The sequence below is a fragment of the Watersipora subatra genome, chromosome 4, assembly GCF_963576615.1.
Source record: "Watersipora subatra chromosome 4, tzWatSuba1.1, whole genome shotgun sequence".
NCBI classification, from domain to species: Eukaryota; Metazoa; Bryozoa; class Gymnolaemata; order Cheilostomatida; family Watersiporidae; genus Watersipora; species Watersipora subatra.
In genome coordinates this window covers 35,550,991-35,574,999 of record NC_088711.1, presented here as the reverse complement: position 1 = coordinate 35,574,999, position 24,009 = coordinate 35,550,991, and the positions used below count along the sequence as shown (strand labels likewise).

The window sequence follows — 24,009 nt, the reverse complement described above, 5'->3', positions numbered from 1 at the left end:
AATATGCATTGCATCGTATATTAGTGTTGGTGTGTGTAGCCAGCAAATATCAGCCCTGCACATCTCTTATGCATTGTTAATGTGTTTAGCCAAACCTTTATTAGTGTTTTTAATTTCGTTATGCCAGACCACTGTTAACTCTCTATCTGAGGTCGTTAATGGATATTGTCATCTAAAATTTTTAGAAAAGGCATCAAGATATCTTAAGCTACCCATGTGACAATTAGGGGTGTGACCTAATCCTTGCATATCAGCCAATAAGAAGACGACTTGTTAAAGTCAGTAAATATATCATCCGTTGCTTATGAGATATTTCATCACAGATAGAGACATCACCATCAGCAGCTATGAGAGTTCTGGCGAATGAGGTATGTGCATAATGCTGTTCATCAAGTAACTAACAGAGTAACTCACCTGGCAAACAGAATCTTTTACGATTACGGTGTGAGCTTGGTTATTTTTTGCTAGCTTATTAGGAATCTTATTATTGTGTTACTATTCTTTTTGTTCTGTAAAGTGTACACATTGATAAGAGCTCAGTGTACTTGTTGACAACTCTGTAATCTTTGTAAATAAACTCTACATCTCTGTTTATATATAGACTCTATATCGCTGTTTATATATAGACTCTATATCTCTGTTTATATATGTAGACTCTATATCTCTGTTTAAATGTAGACTCTATATCTCTGTTTATATGTAGACTCTATATCTCTGTTTATATGTAGACTCTATATCTCTGTTTATATGTAGACTCTATATCTCTGTTTAAATGTAGACTCTATATCTCTGTTTATATGTAGACTCTATATCTCTGTTTATATGTAGACTCTATATCTCTGTTTATATGTAGACTCTACATCTCTCTTTATATGTAGACTCTATATCTCTGTTTGTATGCAGACTCGATATCTCTGTTTATATGTAGACTCTATTTCTCTGTTTATATGTAGATTTTATATCTGTGTTTATAAGTAGACTCTATATCTCTGTTTATATGTAGACTCTATATCTCTGTTTATATATAAACTCTATATTTATTTTTATAGACAGACTCTGTTTCAGTTTTAGTCGGTTGTAATACATTGAATGAATGAAAATTCCTATTAGTAGTAACCAATTTTCTTCAGGATCATCACGATGGCAAAGAGATTGCGAAAGACCAATACAGAATTTTTGATGAGGTGAGCTCAAAGAATTTGGTTTGGTGGAGTTGTTGTTTTTGAGTATCGGTATTTGAATAGTTCTATCCAATGTGGTCGGACGTTGCCGCAGATAATGTCACTAGATTTCAACTAACTGTCTAAAGTTAGCTGCAGGACCACCCAACCATCAATCACTAAGCTTTGTGGTTGACCACAGGACCACCCAAACATCCCCATATACACGGTTGTTCACCCTTGTCTTTATTAGTTCCTTGTGAGTTTCACTCAGTAGTAAAATGCTTTTGCTAAAAATGTCTTTGTCGAGAGAAGCATAGGATCAATTAGCACTTGTGGCAATAGTATAGAGTTGTAAGATAGTATTCTGTGAGCTATTCATGAACTGTTTGCCATTGCTGTGCAGATATATAAAAACCCAACATTGTTCTATGAGTAAATTGTTAAAAAAATTTAAGAAAAACTACTGCACTATTTTTTCACAACAAAAATCTTTTTAAAAACACATGTTTTGCAGAATTCCATTACCTGGATAACCAGAGCAGATGAGTCAATAAAATTGAATTGGCACACCGAGGCATTTTATAAGAATCAAATACCAACTTTTTGTGTATATGTCAACTTTATTCAGCTAAGCCATGATTGTGCTTTTAAAAATTTACAATCATTTCCTGTTCAAAATACAAACTTATTTCTTGTTTAGAATTGTCCTCTCTTACATGTTTTAGAATGCTGCTGTTGAAACGTGATCTGAAATAAATTTGCTTGTTTTGGTTTAATGGTGTTTGAATAATTTGGTTATTTTGTGAAACAAATCACAATTATTGTAAAATTAGTATAAAGTAAAATTGTGGAAATGTCCCTACTTTATTTCGAGTTGGTCATCAAAAATAACAATTAATGAAATTTTCATAATTGTGTGCAAATTACATGTATAAAATACTAAATATTGTTAATGCATGTACGTTTACACCTTTGTGTCATGTACTATGATAACACGAAATGGAACACTGACAGGTATATACAAGGATGTTTGTTTGAAAATTTCCAGAAACATCCTTGGCTGTTTTGAGGTCTCAGCTAGCTAGCAAAAATATGATATGATTGTTCTCATGCAGGTTTTGCACACTTTGAAGACCTCCCAGCACATATGAGCTAGTGCAGTTGTCTCTGAATACAACCAATAATGCTATTCAGAAAGTTTCCAGAAAGCTTACAGAATTTTTGAATCAAACGTGATTAGGATAACAGGGCTGTATTAAATTACATTTTTCTATACTCTGTAATGAGATGTTGTTCAGCCAATAAAACTGAAATGGCATACTCTATTTGAGCTCTCAAGCAGATAAAACCTGCCAACTGCTTTCAATCCTTTGACCATCAACCGTCCCCTTATTCTGTAGAATCCTACTACTGAGGCTGGAATCGGGATAAAGCGGACCTACTACGAGATGCACCCCCAGCAGACGGTTGAGTTTGTCAAGGCACAGGTCAGTTACAACAACGCAGACAAAGCATTTAGTTTGTCTGATCTCAGTCTACATACACTGCGCTTCAAATGGATTCGGAGTTGCTTCCACTGCGAATCATAGAAATGGTAAAATACAAACGCATTCAATGGCATTTTAATTCACTAAATGAGTGCGACGGCATTTGCTATTAGAGTGCTTGGATATCATAGAAACGCTCGCTACTGATGGATCTGAATGGATAATCCTCGGCTAAGCTCTCCTCAGTGGAGGTAAAAAATTCCAGCACACTTTAGCCACAACCATGCAGGTTTCTGCTACAAAAAACTTTTTCCTGTTACTCCTACTGTTTCTGCTTGACTTTTACTTTCACATAAACATTTACATGCCAGAGGATGACAAAATAATTACTTTTTAATGCAACTAATTGACTACGCATGAATTGAAAAGTAACTGAGATCCGAAAGTGAGTAAGCTTTAACAAGTTTTATTTTAAGGATATATCGCGAATCTTGGAATGATTTATGATGCAACTCAAATAGTTGAAACGGTAGAGTGTGAGTTCGTAGGCAGAGAGCAACTCCGAACCCATTCAAAACATGGAAACACAGCGATTGACTGCTAAATGGATTCTCAAGAGCTACATTTTTGTGCACATTTTGTACATAAGAAGTTACATACATGCGCTTCTCGTTGGACTTCTGACAACTTTCCTTTTCCATATAAATGTATCTACAATCTATCTGATTAGCAACTCAAGGATTCATCTCCGTATGCATTAAGGACAATTTTACTCAATGAATGTGTTCAAGGATTTTTGATATGAAAATTTCCCATTGAAAATGAAGGAAATTCTGACCATTGCGGGTTTAGTGCTAGTATTTTTCTAATGCCGTAGTGCCCAGGCATTTGGTATCATCTCATACTTGAATGGGAATGTGTGGTTATGTATTAGTTGTATAACCGTAAAACTTCTATTTGAATGCCGTGACACTCTATTTTTTAACCCTTCCCCTATAGTGGAGTTAAAATAAAGGTAGGGTTCAATTAGAGGTTTTACGGTACATATAGTGAGCACTCATTGGCCAGTTGAGTGGCATAGTTACATTCTCTGCTCTAATATATCTTGGGTTAGACGCTTCCAAACAAACAACCCTGCAGTTTGTAGCCGAGAATACTTTGAAATCTCTCTAGTCTTGTTAGCTGCCAGAATAAATGCTATCAAATTTCACCTACTTTCTCTTTTATTTGAACAGCATGAGAAATGGTGTAAGTTTGACCACTTGGAGTTGACCATCATGGAAGCCGTTGACCTACTCGCTGACTTTGTGGACGAGAGTGACCCTGACGCCCAGTTCGCCAACTCCATTCATGCCTTTCAGACCGCTGAAGCCATCAGAGCTGAGCATCCTGATGACGATTGGTTTCAGCTGACTGGCCTTATCCATGACCTTGGCAAGGTCATGGCTAAATATGGTCAACCACAAGTATGCACAAGCTTGCTCGTCTTCTTACCGTACAAAAAATTTATAGGTGTAACAAATCAAAACAAATCAATCAATCAATCATGCGGCTCCATGCCTCGAATGGGTTCAAATGTGTTTCTACTCCGAATCGTAGAAACGGTAAGATTGGCATGCATTCGATGCCATTTTGTTTCACTAAATTTATGCAAAGGTATTTGCTGTGAGAAAGCAAGTCTAATTTAACCAGTTTGGTTTTGATGGATACATCGCGAATCTTGGGAAAATTCTTAAAAAGTGCAACTCCAAATCATTGAAACAGTAGGGTGCAAGTTCATCAGCAGCGGACAACTCCAAACCGATTAGAAGCTTGGAAACACAGTGATTAGCTTTGCCTTGTGACTTTAGCTTGAGGCGCCTATACGAAGTCAATAGAACATAGAGTCAATACTAGAATGAGTAAAGTAGTAGAGTTCCTTCATTATTACTAGTTGTGAAGTTAGCTAGACAAGAGTTGACCGTACACTATTTCAGTGGTGCACTGTTGGAGATACCTATCCTGTTGGCTTGGCCCCCAGAGACTGCATTGCGTTTGGAGTCAAGAGTTTCCAAGGCTGTCCAGATCTTGATGATTCCCGCTACAAGTTAGTTTTTTAACCCTTTGAACCCTGATGGCCGGTATGCCGGCATTCACGTAGCTCTGTTTATAAAAGCCGTTACCAAGTAACAGCATAAACCAATCAAATTAATTCTTACACAGAGCGTTAAACCGAAATTTCTTTTCCATTTTTACCGTTTTCAAATATCTTTACCGACTTCCTTCATTATTGTAACAATTTTACTAGAACGAAATGGTAAAAATTTTGGTCCAACTCAGGTGTTGGATCTGATAGAAGATAGTGATGCAGATGGAGAATTATATGATACTATAATTTTGCTGATTTCGAGTCAGAAAAAGATGAAGAATGTCTCTCGATGAATATGATGATACTGCAGACATTTCAACTGCACTTGGAAAACCGTATGAATTTTGACTATTTCAGCCCATAACATGCCAAAAAAAATTTTTGTGACATTTGTAGTGTGTTGTTGAACTTTTTTTTGGCGTTTTCCCAAATATCATTTGATTATAAGCAGATTTAGATGTATTTAATAAAAGCTTCAAAATTTCATACTTTTTGTCAAATTGTTCAGAGATACTGACAGCATTGACATTGACTGACAGCATTGACAATGACTGTCAGGGTTCAAAAGGTTAAAGGGTCGTTTAGAGCATAAGCTAAATCATTGTCTCTATGAGAACTTATTTGTCTGTATATTTACATTATACTAAAATTGATTCACGCTACAATTTGTTTCCAGCTCGGGCCGGAATGTACTTAAAGATTGCATGAGCAATAAACAATTTGTAGTGCAAAAACGTTTCAGTAAACTTTGTTTTACTTATTCTGTAAATAGTTCTATACATAGTATATTGAAATCTTTTTATGGGTTTAACTTCATAAAATGCATAAAATGACATATAGATGACAATAAATTGAGATGGAAGCTGTCCTTTCTGCTGAAGTCTTGCTCATTCAATAAATAGGCACAGATTAAACAAGAATATTTACTATTGTAAGAACTGTGTCCAGTCGAAACCATGGTTGGATGTTGGATGTTAAAAAAAATGTAGCACACAGGATTCAAACACCAACACTCAGCTAACCAGCCATGCTCGGTAGCATCTGCACAACTCAATAATCTTGCTGCTGGCAGAATAATGGAGCTAATAATCATTGGACCTGATGATCTCACAACGCACAGCACTGCCGGGTACTCGTGTATAACTAAATGTCACATTGTACTATTGTTCCATTGCACATAACATTATCTGCATTACAAATGCTCTGTTGCTTGTGTGCGATAAGTCTAATTAAAATCAATGTTATTGTTGCGTCTACAGTTAAATAAAAAGTAACTGTGTTAAAATACTTTTCTTGTAACAACTGTAAAAAAATTACATATTAATTACAAAGATTTAACCAATAAGAATACATGGTCACACAGCAATGCATTTGGATAGGTCAGATATACTTCGCTATTGTTAGAGTACGTCATAAGAATGTTCTGCAGCTTTCGGATATCATCAGGTATCTTTAATATTCAATTTAGATTGGTTGACCTCCGAGTCTAATGTTGACCTCTGTGTCTAATGTTGACCTCCGAGTCTAATGTTGACCTTCGAGTCTAAAACTCACCTTTGAGTCTAATATTTACCTCTGAGTCTAATATTGACCTCTGTGTCTAATGCTGACCTCTGAATCTAATATTGACCTCTGAGTCTAATACTGATTTCTGAGTATAATACTGGCCTCAGAGTCTAATGCTGACTTGTGAGTCTAATACTGACTTCTGAGTCTAATACTGACCTATGAGTCTAATACTGACCTCTGAGTCTAATACTGATTTCTTAGTATAATACTGGCCTCTGAGTCTAATACTGACTTCTGAGTCTAATACTGGCCTCTGAGTCTAATACTGACTTCTGAGTCTAATACTGACCTATGAGTCTAATACTGATTTCTTAGTATAATACTGGCCTCTGAGTCTAATACTGACTTCTGAGTCTAATACTGACCTATGAGTCTAATACTGACCTCTGAGTCTAATACTGATCTCTGAGTCTAATACTGACCTTTGAGTCTAATGCTGACCTCTGAGTCTAATGCTGACCTCTGAGTCTAATACTGATCTCTGAGTCTAATACTGACCTTTGAGTCTAATGCTGACCTCTGAGTCTAATGCTGATCTCTGAGTCTAATACTGACTTCTGAATCTTCTCCTCTTTTAAATTTCTACTGAAATCATATTTGACAGCAGTTTAACTTATCACAAACCTGACTTTAGAGTGCTTGCTGGTAAGGTCAACATTGTAATTCCCTGGCTGCCGTCTCCCTTCTAGGTACACTTAGTGCACCGCTATGTAGCTACTTACATCATGACACTCACTGTTGGCAGATTGCCACAATGTAAATCTACTCCACCAGTGATTTACTATCATGTTCTTTCATGTTCACATGAGATTACCTTCTCAAGTAAATATTTAGCATGGTTTATTTAACGTCTCATAGAGAATTACTTTAGCGTGTGTTTTTGTCTTACTGTGCTCAGATTTTAACCTTTTAAACACCAGACATGTCCCTAGTCTGTCCTTAACAAGAGACTTTGTTTAATGTAATACAAAACCGCTGCTCTTTTGTCCACCCACAGTTAGAGTAAGTTATATAAGGCATCTCTTACATCAGTTTATATATGAGAATAGAAACAGCAGTTGAACTATTTACATTGTTCATTATTGATATTGCTGACGCTGTCTTGTTGAAAAAAAGTGCTGCTGGAAAGTCAAATTTGAAACCTACCCTCTTGACATAAGTGAAGGTGAAACAAAATACAACTATGACTATATGATATATTTATTACCACTTTAAACATAGGTGAATGCAGTTGTGCTCCAAGTTTGTTAGTTTCAACTTTATTAAGTTATCTTACTATACTATTAAAAATTTTTATCATTATTAAATGGTGATATTAAATTTACCACCTCTCTCTCTCACTTCTTTTACCGTTTCTCTTCTAGTCAAAAACATTAACAAAGTAGGGAAAGAGAAATTTGCAATTTTCAACATGGGAAGCCATTTTTCATCTACTTACATATATAATAAAATCTATTACATAATATTACATAATATTACCTCAGCAAATGGATTTTCAACATACACGTATGATGTAAGTGTCAAGAGCTTAACAAGATTTCAGTTTTTTGAAACATTGCAATTTCATAAGTGAAAGTGGTTTGCATAGAAAAAAGTAAAGGTGAAATGATATAAGACAAAAACTGTATAACTAAGTTAAGATTTTACCTTTAAGTTAGCTACATCTCACATCTCTTTAGCTACCTCTACCTTCTAACCTATTTACTGCCAAGCTTACACTTTCCTTTTGGTGTCTACACACTAAAGTATTGATAAAAATCTCTTTTATTGATTGTGATCAATTTACTAATATCGTTATAAGCACGCTTGTTATCTTCACACAGCTCTATACACTGCAGTTGTTTTAATGATACCTGCAGATCTGCAGTTTATTGGCTGTGGATGAAATTACTTGGACCAGAGTGTATGTTTACAAGTATATTTGTTCCAACAATACGATAATTTTGATGTGAAAGCGACTTTCACAGTGCATTTAACTTCTTATAGAGATTGTTGGTTGTGTTTAAAATTTAGCCTATCAATTGCTAGAATTATGTAATAGAAATGTTACCTGCGCAATACTTCCTATTAGCTTTGATCTTTGTTATCTAACAAATGGCCAAATTTTATTGTGCTCAAATTAGAAATTTTTCAAACATTTCTAACTTGAACACAATAAAAGCTAGTCATTTGTTGGGTCAATTTTTTCTGATTTTGCAAATGCTTTGACAGTGACAATGTTTATCGTTCACAGTGAGTATTGTTTACAAAAAAGATGGGGGATATTTTAAATGCTAACCCTTTGCAACTAGAGGAACTCAGACCAGCGGCAAGGCACATGCAATTTGGTTCAATGTAACTAATATCCAATGTTTACTTCTTAACGGATAACAATAATCTTTACTATAATAAGAGCCGTGTCGGTTCCTTTGTTTAAAGTCGCAATATGAACGTTAGAAAAAGTTTGCTCCGCATGGAAATCCAACCCCAAATATTTTGAGTGCCAACCAAGAAAGCAACCATCTGCACTACTCATCCACCTTTTCTCATCTAAGAATAATTGTGAGCATAATTATTACACATGCCAATCTGTCACAGCATACTATCAATAATAATAGATACAGCTCTATAAAGACATAGACATGGATAACAGTGCACAAACATTTTTAGTACACATGTACGCCGATCAATTAACACATTTTACATAAATTATGTGAAATCAAAACAAAGCTGGCACCTCTAACAAATGCCAGCTGCCCCAATTGTATATGCAGTAGTTTAGTGTGTCATAATATAAGCCATTTTTGGCCTACACATGTCTCCCACGGTATGAATATGTACTTCTCTTTATATTAGAAATACGAGCGACATTGATAAAGGTTTGTACATAGCTATCTTTTAGCCTAGGTTTGGATCTGGGCACAAGGTTCAAAGGTCATTGAAAGTATTTTACTAGTAGTACCTACCATTTTGCTTTACAGTTTTAACCTATATCCCATGTTATATTTGTATTATATTACTTATATTAACTTGTAGTACAAAGCTAGGGATGTACAAGGAACACTGTGGACTGGATAATGTTCTCATGTCTTGGGGCCATGATGGTAAATATCACATGTGGACACGATCAATTACGAAAGTCATGAGACATTTTTATACAAATTCTGCATCATGCATCACAAAACATGCATTGAGGTTTCTTTGATAATAAAATTCAAACAAGTATTTTGATTTAGTTATGTTATAGAATGCAGTAACCTTGATTACTAAGTATCCATACTGCCATAGTGTAGGGACAGCTGCGGGCTACCGGCAAAACATGTTCTTATAGGGCACTATAGTGGAGCAATGGTTGTGCGAGGCTTTATGTCAATGTTGTATCTTTAACCAATCTTTTGATCGCAGCTTAGAGGTGGAACGAGACACGAGACGTCTCGAGTATCGACCTGTCTCGTCTCGTATCGGTCTTGTCTCGTATCGGTCTCGTCTCGACTTAACTATTGCCAAACTCGAGACAGGAAATAGAACTAGAGCGCCTGCGCACGGTTGTTAAAACATGGCTTCTTGCGGTAGCAACAACTCCATATATTGTAATGGATTGCGGGCAACTGCCTTTAAAGTTATACCCGGTCCGTTACTACCTGTTGCTATTGATTATGTTGGCCACTGAGTCTAATCATGTAGTCCGGACAACGGCCTTGTTATATTTTAGTTCGGTTCTGTGTCCTTAAAACAGATACCGGGTCGTATGTCATTACTCTTCGGATAATCCAATTTAATAAATAAGACTTTTGCGGTTAAAATGTCTATATTTTATCGTATCGTGTCTAAACACCAACTGTCCTTCATAAAATTCGGGCCTCTCTTACGTATATACTACCAATCGCGGGTAAAACTTGCCCGGACACGGAGAAAAGAACGAAAGGCCGTGTTGACCATAGTCCGTGTTCGGTTAACAATGACGTTTTGTTAGCTTAATGTAAGAATATACATGTGCATGTATACAGTAATTAATATAATTTCATGAGTACAATTTAAATATAATTTACATACTACAGTTAATACACAAACAACACTTAACATTAATGAAATGATAAGAATGAAAGTGTTATCGTGTGTTCTTTTAGTTGCGGTATTTCTTTGTAGAGCGACGGCTATCGGTTTCATTACATTAAACAGTAAGAACTATTCAATAGATGGTAAAAATATACATGTACAAAGCAATATGTTTATAATAATTATGATCAATCAAGCTCAAAATTCTTAGAATATATAACTTCGGTATTTTAGAGCTGTTTGTGTCACTTTTGTTTACAAAAACTACATGCATATCACTATTAAAATGTTGTATTTAAATCGTTTACACCAGGTGAAAATTCAATTTAAAAATAGTTTTATTAATTTTATATATACCAAGTAGCTAGTACTTGTGTAGTGAAATCACCACCAAATGCTCATTATTTTACTGTCTCGTGTCTCGAATTTTTACAAGACAGTGTCTCGAGTCTCGTCTCGAACTTTAAAAACCTGTCTCGTTCCACCTCTATAATCAGATCGCTAAAGCCATTTCCATGGCACAAGGATGGCGCATTGCACTAGTGTCTCGCTTACAAGCAGCCACACTAAATTACCACAGAATGAAAGCGACACATCTGTTTCCATGATTGCATGGCAGCGCACTATGGGGTGTACTGCTATGCTACCGCTGTATTGCAACTTAGTAATTGAAATGTTATGTAGATGTTATTATGAACTTGGGACTAAATGCATTGCACTCTGTTAAGCTACCAACAAGCCAAAAAAATTAGGTCACTACTAGTTGGCAATCTAAAATGACCTAAATTTATTTGCTGAGTTGAATATAGAGCAATTGCAGGAAATGTTAGGCAGTATATTTGCTACCAACTTCAACAAAGTGCTCTTTCATTTAGTCATAGGCATAGAGTTGCCACTGTCTAGTGAATATCTCTAAAAAGTTCTATGGTTTTATTTCTTACATTATTTTCATAGAATATCTGTATCAAGTTTTGAAAAACCACCCAAGCTGTACACTGCCTAAAGAAGGATTGTGGTGTATCCGCTACCACTCTTTCTACCCTCTACATAGAGAGAGCGAGTACTTAGATCTACTTACCCCTGATGATGAGGAAATACTCGGATGGATAAAACGCTTCTCGTGAGTTTGATTGTTCCACAACTATTTCTGTAAGATATCAATAATTCAAAATAGAGTGGCTTTTAACTAAAATGTATAAATGAAACCTTAAACTAAAATATAGAAACAGAAATTTAATGCGTCCATCTCTAGGTCCATTGTTTTAGTTTACATCAGATAGAAATTTAAATTAATCTTTGTAAAGATAGCTTTGGTTTGATAAGTTTGTTTCAGGAAACATAAGCTAAAAGAGATTTGTCAATCAGTATTTTTAAAAATAAGAAACTCATTTTGGTTTTTTGTTGTAGTCCATTTGACCTCTACTCTAAAACGGAGAAGCCGATCAACGTAGAAGAATTGAAGCCTTACTACCAACAACTCATCGACAAATACATCCCAGGAAAAATAAAGTTTTAAAGAGGTAGCCTCAAGCGAAGCCCAACAGCTCAGCCCTGGCTCCAGTCTACCAGATTAAGCTGTTATTTAACTCATAGCGCTTGCTTCAAACTATTTCCAACTAAAATCATTGGCAGCGATCCATATAAGACACAGCATCATATATTTTACTCATCAGCCACCTATTTTTTAATCAGCTTTGTCTGCTCTAAAAAAGCATATATTCATGAAAGGGCTTTGGTTGTTTTACATACTTTATAAATAAATCAAACATTCTACCTACTGTGTTGTACTGGTTCTGCTTTCATCGGGATAAATACTTGCTATCTAAGATTGTTTAATTAAGGGAACTTGATAGAAATTTATATCATTGTCTAGCATTTGGTTACATGCCAGGCTGGATGTGATAAGCGGTAATGTACAAAATGTTGACAACTTACAATTTAGTAGTTTGTTTCTGAAAAACTGGAGGTTGGTTGTGATTTACAATGTGTTTTATATAAACTAGCAAACATGCAGCTCAATATTTATAGTTATAGTTGTTTGAGTAATTTGAGCTTTAAAAAGATTGCTCACTCTATTTACCATATAAAGTCATATAAATTCAAACTTGTGCTGAACTAGCAGAAAGTTAAGTCTTCAGCACGGAGTTGTGTCAGAGCATCTAGTATTCTGTTTTACTCAGGATAAGTTGATAGTGTGTATTCTTAAGCATGTCATACCTATCAAAAAGTATGTTGTTGGTGAGAACACGTACACATAATGCATCGATGATTAAGATCATTATTCATGTAGTTATTTAAAACTAGAATATTTGGACAACCTAAATTGAGTAGCAAATCTAATCACCAATAAAACTTTGTAAACCATCCGTGCCTTTTACAATTGTTTACACTGTTACTATGTCAAATTCAATGATATACAGCCCCCCTATATGGGGGGCTGTATATCATTGGTCAAAATGTAATTTTATAGAAGCTTTGCCATCAAGCGAAAGGAGTGTGCTGTTGGCCAATTCTCTGTCAGAAACGAAAGTTTAGCAATAGTATAAAGTTTCTGTTTTGCTCAACTGGTCACTTAGGATGCGAAATATGTGTAAGATTTTACGATTACACGTATGTATACGGGATGTATACGTGTAGATAATCTGACTAAATTATGAATCTAAAGAGTTGTCAACTCACGAAAAGCAACGAGCTATAGCTCCGCAATAATTGTAACCATAGATTCCTTGCTAGAAACGCAGCGTCACTATTGCGTGCCTTCTATTTTAATTTGTTTTTGTCCGTGATTGGACATGAAAAATCCTACCGTAACGTTCGTTGGTCGAAAAAGTAGAATGTCCAATGAAATGTTATATCGGAAAACGAAAGCACGTGCTATGATTTTTTTTTATTGATTCGTTGATAGTTTTTTGTCGAAGTGTATGCAATAAACATCTCACTGACACACTGTTCAATTTGAAGTACATAATCGATGTCTATTAATCGCTGCGAACCATCAGACCTAGCGACTCGTAATTTGTTTGTTTGTCTAGTCAGCAATGGCAATATGATTTTCGTCAGCAATTAGTGTTATTTAACAAGAATATCTACATGAAACGCTTCATTTGATCTTCAACTTTGGTTCGAAACACAAAGCTTTTGTTTTTGTAACTTTCTTTAAGTACCAATAATCAGTTGAATTTCGAGAGTTTGATAGTGAAATTTGTTATTATCCTGCTTGCTTATAACGGTTTATTGAAAGAAGACAGATGCATGAAACAGCAATACATAAGTCAGTCAATCAAAAAACAAATGCTGTGCGTTACAAATGGCACCTCAGTGCTTAGTTTATTCTAGTTATGTGGCTTCAGGCTGTGCTCTGCATATTGGCAATCTTTGCATTGATTTTGGTGTAGGCCTACTCTGTTAGATTGTTTGTTTGAGGCTGTTGTGCATTAATTCTAGCAGAGAAACTATTCAGTTTAATAAATCAGAACACTCGTGATTTCAGTTTAGACCGTAAAACCATTCTATTTGTACCGATCAAAATAGTGGACTCGCCACAAATACAACATCTCACCCCGAGATTAATATGAAAGTAATAAACAAAAATAAAACAACGAATAATTGATTGTGTTCAATGTCTCAGCGTGCTGGCTATGTGCGGCTCATCAGAGCTGATAGTCCGAGAGGTATGGCAGGGGTTTAACGATTCTACCGGATCGCGAGACTCTCGTGACAGTAGGTGAAGGGGTCTCAGGATTAGCTGCGAGTGAGATAATATCAGAACGGTTGCGTCGTAGGCGACTACCATTATCCATCTGGACCACAGCAAATCTAGTGAGATCATCGGACGGAGTGATGACAACTCCTTCACAACGAGTGGCTCTCATTACCACCGAAGCATCCTTGTTTACCGGGCGAAGCGGAACGGCTTTGTGGGCATCATCGTGACAGGCTTTCGAATTCTCCTTATACTCATCATTTCTAGCCTTGAACACCTCGTGGTCTGGAAGTTGAGGTCTTAGGTTGTCCGGATGGGTGACCACAGTGGTTCGGAGCTTTCTACCCATCAGTAGCTCTGCAGGAGAAAAACCACCAATGATAGGCGATGCTCTGTATGACAACATTGCCAGATATGGATCGGAGTCTTTCTGAAGCATTCTCTTTATGGTCTGAACTGCACGCTCAGCAGCTCCATTACCCCGGGCATAGTGGGGGCTGCTAGTGACATGAGTGAACTTATACTCTGCAGCGAAACTGGAGAATTCTGTGCTAGCATATTGCGGACCATTGTCCGAGATTACTGCATCTGGTATACCTTGCCGGGAAAAGAAGCTCTTTAGATGGGTGATGATCTTTCTAGAGGTAGTACCATCATCGAGGAGTGCTACTTCTGGATACCTGGAATAATAGTCGACTACCAGTAAGTACACTGCTCCTTTGAACTGGAACAAATCAGTTCCTACTATTTGCCACGGTCTATCAGGAGTGGCGATAGGTCGCAGTGGTTCAACAACTTTGTTAGCCTCAGTTTTACAGACCTGACACTGAGATATCATGTCCTCGATAGCCTTGGCCATAGACGGCCACCATACACTGTTCCGCGCTCTAGATTGACACTTGGTGATCCCCAAGTGGCCCTGGTGAATGTCCTGAAGCACCCTGTAACGCTCCGAGAGAGGGACTACAATCCTACTTCCAAGCATAAGGAAGCCCTTATTCACTGTTAGAAGTTCCTTGCGATCACAGTATGGTCTCAGAGCGCTGTCCACTGAGGACAAATAGTGTGGCCATCCATCTTTCACCAGACTGACTACCTTCCGGAGCCCCTCATCATCCCTCTGAGCAGCCTTCATCTCTTCCAGTCGACTATCCAGACTGTTCAATACCACCGTTTCGTTAACAAAGTGTGTGGCCTCCTCCTCTCTTAGCTCATCAACCTCCTCTCCTTTTGAGATACTAAACCTAGACAGCGCATCAGCTGAGGAGTTACGAACACCAGAAATATGCTGGATAGTATACTGGAAACGTTGCAGTCGCAGCTTGAAACTCTGGATTCGGGGAGGTAACTTGTCCAAGAATCTGTTGCCAAAGAGACTGATCAGAGGTTTGTGGTCTGATTCGATAACCACACTCTTCATACCAAGTATGTAATGCGAAAACTTTTCCATCGCCCAACATACCCCAAGCGCTTCTTTCTCGATAGCAGCATAGCGCTGCTCTGTCTCAGACAACGACCGACTCGCAGCTGCAACCAATCGTCTTGAACCATCATCCTGAACTTGACTCAAAGTGGCACCCAGTCCATAATTACTCGCGTCCGTTGATATGATGGTTTCTCTATGCGAGTTGTAAGCAGCTAACACAGGAGGCTCTTTGAACAGCTCCTTGATGCCTTGGAAAGCATCATCCTGTGCCTTTCCCCATGTCCAAACAATATCTTTCTGTAAGAGCTCACGGATGGGTTTGCTCACCTCTGCTAGGCGGCAGGAAAATCGGGCATACTGAATCGGTCACCGATTCAACAGCACACTTTTCCTTGTCTACTGTAATCAGCTGAAGGTTCTCACAGGTCTTTCTACTCAGAAGCGGTACAGTCTGATTATCGACCACGTAGATGTCTTCTGAAAGAACACGATCACCTGTGCCGACAAGAGAACTAATAACTCCCAGACACTTCAGTGGTGTTCGACCTGGTCCAAATAACCTTTTGTTAGTCGGTTTCATCTGACCAATCACATGTCTAGGTCCACATACACTCAACGCCGCACCAGTGTCAAGCTTGAACTTAACAGACTGCTTAGACTTCTCTCTCGTACCAACATTGAGAACCGAATACCACGAACCTGTGTCAACATTATCTATCTGCACTATTTCTCCAAAATAGACCTCTTGAGTAGAGTTATTCTCATCCTCAGACAACTCATCAACAGCTGGTTCACCTCTGCAAACACTAGCCCAGTGGTTTTTTCCTTTGCACTTGTAGCACTTAGAACCAAATGTAGGGCATCTGTTTGGGAAATGCTCTTTCCCACACTTTCCGCAGTGTACCTTAGCCTTTCTTCGGTCCATATTAGTTGGACGACCTGTTTTTGGTCTACCTCCAAGAGCAATCGCATTCACATCAGCAGACAATTTCTCACTCGACTTTGCCACCTTAGCTGCCTCAGCTACTCGAATAGCCCTGATAACGAAATCTAACGAAAGTTTCTCATCGGACTCTCTCATCAATTTCTCTATAGTCTTGCTATTATCCAGTCCGAACAGCAGCTTGTCTCTCACGAGGGAATCACGTTGATCACCAAAATCACAACTTTCTGCCAAACGCCTCAGCCTCATGAGATAAACATCTACCGTCTCACCATTCTGGGAACTGTTATGGAATTCATACCTGGAGACTACAATGCCAGATCTCGGGTTACAGTACTCACGGAATCTCTTTAGGACATCATTCAATTTCCTGCCTTCTGTACCCTCATCTATATCCTTAGTCTCACCATCTACCACCTTAGTGAATTCCATTTGACTGTACACTTCACGTACATCTTCCCCACCGACATGGCGAAACAAAGCTAACTTTCGTTTCTCAGCAGCCAAAGTCCCTGCAGTCACATCAATAGCTAGAAGATAATCCTCAAAAGCCCTGGACCATTTTTTCCATTCACCAGCAATGTCCTTAGATCTCAAATCAAGCTGACCCGGAGGCGAACTACCATCCATAATAGACGAGTGGGTAACTATTTACGCTGCCACCATGTTAGATTGTTTGTTTGAGGCTGTTGTGCATTAATTCTAGCAGAGAAACTATTCAGTTTAGTAAATCAGAACACTCGTGATTTCAGTTTAGACCGTAAAACCTTTCTATTTGTACCGATCAAAATAGTGGACTCGCCACAAATACAACATACTCTGTGATTTTTGTGTGTTGCATTACTCAGTCGAAGTCTGTCACCATCACTTGTTAAAACTGTAAATTGCATTTGGCTGATTTTAATGACATACAGAATTGCAGCAGGTAAAGATGGTAAAAACCATGGCAAGCTTAGTTGAGCAGATTGCTGAAAGTAGCAAACTCGCTTAGGCATATTGCTGATCTTAAGATGGCAGTCACCTTTGGGCAGATTGCTGAAGATGACACGTTCACTTGAGCAAGTTGCTAAAACTGGCAAGCTATGATGACTAGCATGAGTACGTGTATTGTGTAGGCAGCATCATTCTTATCATTATTATTAGGATAAATTCCAAATACAATCAAGCATCTGTATTTAAAGTTACTTCATTCCAAGATTTGTGTTAACATCATATGCTGGAACAAATATTCTTATCAGCATACACTCTATTTTAATCAATTATTTGCGCTACCAAGCAATAAATACAAAACAAATACAACATTACATAGAACTACGAAAAAAAGCATTGTATTTATTCAGGTGTAACGCGCAAAATGTTTTACTAATCAAGGGGGTATGTTATACATCAGAAAATAAGGATGGTGCCTAGCATACTGCTGCCCAATTTACTGAGGATGGCTCGCTTACACATTATCTAATGATTTTTGTATGGACTGTGTGACAACTTACCTAGTTGAAGTCGATATAACAAAAATATGCCTCAAAAAGGACGTTTCACAAATTGACAATCAGCTGAATGACTGTTTTGTGATTTTGTCTTTTGGGAACAACGGTTTTTTTCATGACCCTATAGCACCCTAAAATGTTCACTAAAAGAAAAATATAAAGAACTGTGCAACTGTTCAATGCTCCCAATCGTCAAGTGTTTGTTACATATTTTAAAGGTTGACTTGCAACAAAATTTACGTTACAGTTATTTGGTATTAAAAGATTCACCATGTTTTACTCCACTGTGTTGTAGGTGCAAAATATGTGGAAATGTGATCACGAGCTCTTAAAAGCTCAAAAACCAACAATTAATCGCGCCCATCACAAAAATGCCGTAGATCGCCGTAGAATCCCTTTCCAAAATGGCTCAAATGAGACGTAGCTGAACACGATGGTTTCTGTATACACTTTCATGCAACCTCATTCGTTGAAATATTTTCACAAATATACTTCACGCGTTCAATAAAACTATGTCTATTGTCATTACGCGTCTATTTATTCAACATTGTAATGCTGTCACTTTGAGCACTGATATCTCAAAACCTATCATAAAAATTTGTTCAATTCTTTAACCTCAACTTTAATGAATGCATATCATCCTCTGATAAACATGAGGTGACTGTTAGTCACCTGTGTTAGTCGAAAAATGCTGCAGAAATTATCCACGCCATTTGGCAGGAAGTACGGGCCACATGATCAGATTACAACTAAATGATTAGACCTGGCTAAAACGAAACTGTAAAGTAGCGAGCATCTATATTTGAGACGGGCGTTCCAGTAGAACCTGAAGTGTTTGTCATAAACTAGTGCTGTGAGACGTTTTATATTGAGACTTTTATTGTCCTTTAATTAACATAACATCACGTGTCAAAACGATAACCAAAATATTTGTGAACATCATCAAAATAAAGAGATTCCAAACTACGGTGTTTTTGTGATGACTGCGATTAACTGTTGGTTTTTGAGCTTTTAAGAGCTTGTAATCACATTTCTACATATTTTGCACCTACAACACAGCAGAGCAAGACATGGTGAACCTTTTGATACCAAATAACAGTAATATGAGTTTAGTTGTAAGTAAAATTGCTAATTTTTATACTAGTTCACACTGGGTCTGTGTGAGGATTTCATTTGCTCTCTAGCCTAGACGAAAGGAATTTTGCAATGATATGAGACAAAGGTTAAGAATGTTTCCTTGTTTAATTACTGAACAAATAAAACAGTTTGGATAACTCTAAGATAAGATCGAAATTAATATACAAGAAATCATCACAAATCTGCCTCAGCTTTTGTTCATTATTCAGTTCAGTACATCTTGTGGCTATCACAAAGTGTGTATGCTTTCATCGCTAAAGGCCCTGCAAATGTGTTTTTGTCGGCAGGAATAAGGCTGGCACTAGACAGAAAAACGCTGATTGAGAGAGCTTTTCTGTCTAAGTTTTTAATGTTGTAGCAATAAAAAAAATGCATGAAAAATTATATGACTATGACATACTCATGCCTCATGTAAAATAAAAACCATAAAAAGTATATCTCAGTGCTATCGCACAACTGCATTGTCCACTGAGATACAGTCTCTCACTCTTCACTCTGACAGCTTACAGTCCGAATATAGACAAGACCACAAGAAAAAAAGTGAAAAGAAATTTTATCCCAATTTTTATTTAAAACTAACAATTTTATATACTAGTCTCGAATACATTTGTAAATGGAAATGTAAAAAATCACATTATTAGAGTGATCACAATTAATAAAAGAGATTTTTATTAAAGCTGTATTGATACTTATATTTATTGACACCAAAAGAAAAGCGTAAGCTTGGCAGTAAATAGGTTAGAAGGTAGAGGTAGCTAGAGAGATGTGAAGCGTAACCTACTATATTATAAACAAAGATAAAATGTTAACTATCGTAGCTTATACAGTTTTTGCCTTATTTATATTGTTTCAACTTGAACTTTTTTAGACAGACTTTTGAAACTGCAATATTTCAAGAATCTGAAAGTTTGAAAAGCGCTTGAAATTTACATCATATGTTGAAATTCAAATGTTGAGTTGATTTCAAGTAAAGGATTGACTATACATGTAAGTAGATGAACAGTACTTTGTTGAATATGTAAATTTCTCCTTGCCTACTTTTTTAATGTCCTTTTGAACGGAAGAAAAATGGTAGAAGGGAGAAAGAGAGGCTGGAACATTTATTATTATCATTTAATATCAACATTAATCCTTTTTTAATATTGGTATAACTTAATAAAATTGAAACTAAAAAACTTAGAGTGCAGCATTCACCTATGTTTAGAGCGATAAGAAATATCATATAGTCGTAGTTGTATTTTCCTTTTCATCTTCACATGTGTCAAGAGGATAGGTTTCAAATCTCACTTCTCAGCAGCGGTTCTTTTGAATAAGACAGTGTCAGCAATATCAGTAATGACCTTGTAAATAGTTTAACTAGTGTTTCCATTCTCATATGTAAACCGATGTAAGAGATGTCTTATGTAACTTACTCTAACTGTGGGTGGACACAAAAGCAGCGGTTTTGTATTACATTAAACAAAGTCTCTTGTTAAAGACAGATTAGGGACATGTCTGGTTTTCGAAAGGTTAAAATCTGAGCACAGTAAGGCAAGAACACGGGCTAAAGTAATTCTCTGTGAGACGTTTAATAAACCATGCTAAATATTTACTTTAGAAGGTAATTTCATGTTAGCATGAAGGAACATGATAGTAAATCACTTGTGGACTGAAATGACATTGTGGCAATTTGCCAACAGCCGCTGGCATAACATAAGTAACTAAATACTATATTTCGCAAAAATTCGGTGATAAGAATATTACTTATTATCACTTCTTCATCTGAGGTTCTATGTCTATGATATAATTGCAGTATTCTGCTTAATTAAACTTAAAAGGCTTATAGATCAACCCTGTTTTTCTTGCATTACTTGTAGTTAGTTGTTAAATAGTCCTTCTCAAGTTAGTAGATCAGTTAATCTGTACGGTAAATCCAGTTACCATAAACCATTCATCAAGTGTGGAAATAATATTATTCATACAATGATATTATCTGGGATACCAGATGAATCTTATGATCTGTATCATTCTGGCATTTTAACAAAGGGAAAATGCAGCACATCAGGTCAAAATTGAGTTGAAGTAGACATCAGTTCAGTTCACTCAACAAAGTCTTTTACATTAACTTTTACTTTTTTCAGTGTATTAAAATAGTGGCTAACATTAAATATATGGTATTTAATATATTTTACTACTAGAGGTTGAGTTAATATGGTAATGCATCATTCTGGTTAATATTAGGGTTAGTATCTCCTATTACCAGGCAGTTGGAAACGATTTCACATCATAACGTCAAGTTAGTCTACCTATCACATAGGACTTTGTTTCCTGTCCAGTGAAATGCTGAACAACTGGTTTTGATAAAAAAAATTTGTTGTCCAAATGAAAAGCAGAATAGGTCCTTCATATGAGTGTCTGACATGAGCAAACAACTCTTCGGTTGCTACTCACTCAACAAATAGACTGAGGAGCCGAGAAATTAAGTGACTAGCTTACTCGCTGGCTGACTTCTAACAATAACAATGAAAATAACATAATAATTTTGGTTCATCATTCAAACAAATAATAATTTAATAATAACTGTGAATGTAATAATTATTTTATGCAATAATCACTGACTAGATATGAGTTGACGATTTTTGTAAAACGTATTTTGTGTCCAGCATTTAGCTGATATCCAAACCGCTCCTTCTTGTCTAGTGATTGCGTGCCGTTCCATAATAATGCTAATTGTCCTTCTCATGCCTTAATGCTACTAATAACAAGTGCATAGACAGACTTAAAGACTTGAACGACTTAACAGGAGACCACTTATAAACGCTGTGACAATCACAACTACACTTTTTATCAAATCAGTTTGATAACCAAGCTGTCTTGTACCAGTCAACTTGATCTAAACATGTCGGTCAAACAAGAAGGGCATATATATAATTTCCTATGTTCAGAATATGCTAAAAATATAAAAGAAGCTTATGATAGCGTTAGATGGCAAACTTTGGCAGATTGCTAAAGATGATAAGCTCACTCGCTAGCAATTGTCGCCGTGTCACTTTTGAAATTTTTCTCTTTAATCTTCAACTCAGGCTCTAGCTTTAATAATGCTGCAGTGACTATGAGTTTATACGCATCACTTGTTAGCCTCTCAGCAGTGACTATGAGTTTATACGCATCACTTGTTAGCCTCTCAGCAGTGACTATGAGTTTATACGCATCACTTGTTAGCCTCTCAGCAGTGACTATGAGTTTATACGCATCATTTGTTAGCCTCTCAGCAGTGACTGAGTTTATACGCATCATTTGTTAGCCTCTCAGGTTTGAAAATATCCAAGCTATCACACTTTCATAATTTCAGTGGTTAAAAGTTCTGCTGAGCCATGTTCAGGGGAACAATTTCTGTGCGCCATATTAGTATGCGACCTTTTATGTTGAATCACCAAATTTCAGGCCATTTGAGACATGAGCTTTTTTGTAATTGGCTAAAATATATATACGTTTTTATATATAAGATTAGACATAAAAGCGTTTATGACAGCTTCTATAGAATCCCATAAATTACCTTTTTTTTATTAAAACTAGTTTCGAAATTATATGAATAAGTATAATTTAAATTTCATTTCTATTTATACAACGCTCACCATTTGTGCATTTAAAGTACCATAGAATGCTAATCGCTTGACGCGGGAGTCATCTTATAACCTCTAAGCGCTTGCAATTACTTTTCATTTACACTAGCATCAGAGACAATACCACAATAACTCTCTACCTGGAATCTATCCGTGTTGGTTATTACACTTGACAATGAATGACTTTGACAAAGTCATTGATTCGCTTGGAAGTTTTGGAGCATACCAGAAGCAGGTGTTTATTCTGAGTAGCATAACAGATGTGACAGCAGCATGGATAATGCTGCTTCCAATATTCACGGGTGCCACACCTGACTGGGGCTGCCTAAGCTTTTCTAATGGCAAGTACTTTATTTTCCAGTGTGTGGAATGAGATATGCTGTTTGAGTGTGGATTAGATGCTGTTTATTTGTACTTATGAACTAGTTAAAGTGGTAGAAGCTTACAGCACATGTTTTTTTCAAGACAGACATCAGAGAACAAGTTTTTTCAAGAGCAGTTCCCAAGTGTTTTTGTCATTGAAATCGTCCACTTTATTTTTAAAGTGAAACCAGATGTCAGGTCAAATCGGGATGTCATCATACATTAGCTGTAGTGTGTATCAACTCTCAGGTTTTTGTGATGACGCCTTCAAAAAATTTTGTGATTTCAACATGTATACGTAACTTACAATAACTTCTTTAGAGTACCTCCTGTGGTAGTATTTAAAGAGATTTTTCTTGAAAAATACAGTTATATCAAGTTGCTCTATTATATATCTGTATTTTATTTGGATTATTATAGCAATAATGATCAGGTTTAGCTCAGACTTCACAATAATATACTTGTTTTGGTGGTCCTCATCAACATTAGGTTTGGAACTCAGTTCGATATTGGATGAATATCCAGCTCGCTCGCCATCAATAAAAATCTATTATAGCGTTTGTACTACGCTATTCAGCTTCCATTTACTTGAGATTTAGCGTTTATGTTGAATCACTATTGTTGTATAGTTTCTATTGGGCTGGAAGACTCACTCTTAACTTCTTTTAAAAAAATAATTAAATATTGTATCATTTGTTCATTGGAGATTCTGTGATATGAATGCCGCCAGCATGGAGTACCTTGCTAAATTAATCTTAAAATGCTTAAAGGTCAACCCTGTTTTTACTTGTAGTTAGTTATGAAATAGTCCATTTCAAGTTAATAGATAAATTAATCTGCAGAGTAAACCCAGTTGCTGTAAACCATTCATCAAATGTAGAAATGATATTACTCATGAGATATTATCTGAGTTCTCAGATGAATCATATGAACTGTATCATTCTGGTATTTTAAGAAAGTGAAGGT

At 36.5% G+C, this 24,009-nt stretch overlaps 1 protein-coding gene across 1 annotated transcript; it reads left to right on the top strand.

Moving 5' to 3' along the window:
• Positions 1-328: 328 nt before the first annotated feature.
• LOC137393531 (inositol oxygenase-like) lies at positions 329-12,150 on the top strand. Its single transcript, XM_068080117.1, has 8 exons — positions 329-368; positions 1,131-1,184; positions 2,564-2,650; positions 3,886-4,116; positions 4,627-4,736; positions 9,363-9,430; positions 11,337-11,502; positions 11,790-12,150. The coding sequence occupies exons 1-8, from the start codon at positions 348-350 to the stop codon at positions 11,896-11,898; spliced, it is 846 nt and encodes a 281-aa protein (XP_067936218.1). The 5' UTR covers positions 329-347; the 3' UTR covers positions 11,899-12,150.
• Positions 12,151-24,009: the final 11,859 nt, after the last annotated feature.

Coding starts and splice junctions, on each gene's coding strand:
- LOC137393531 (XM_068080117.1), top strand. CDS start 348: ATGAGAGTTCTGGCGAATGAG. Junction 9,431..11,336: donor CATGTCTTGGGGCCATGATG/GTAAATATCACA, acceptor TTATTTTCATAG/AATATCTGTATCAAGTTTTG. Junction 11,503..11,789: donor GGATGGATAAAACGCTTCTC/GTGAGTTTGATT, acceptor TTTTTGTTGTAG/TCCATTTGACCTCTACTCTA.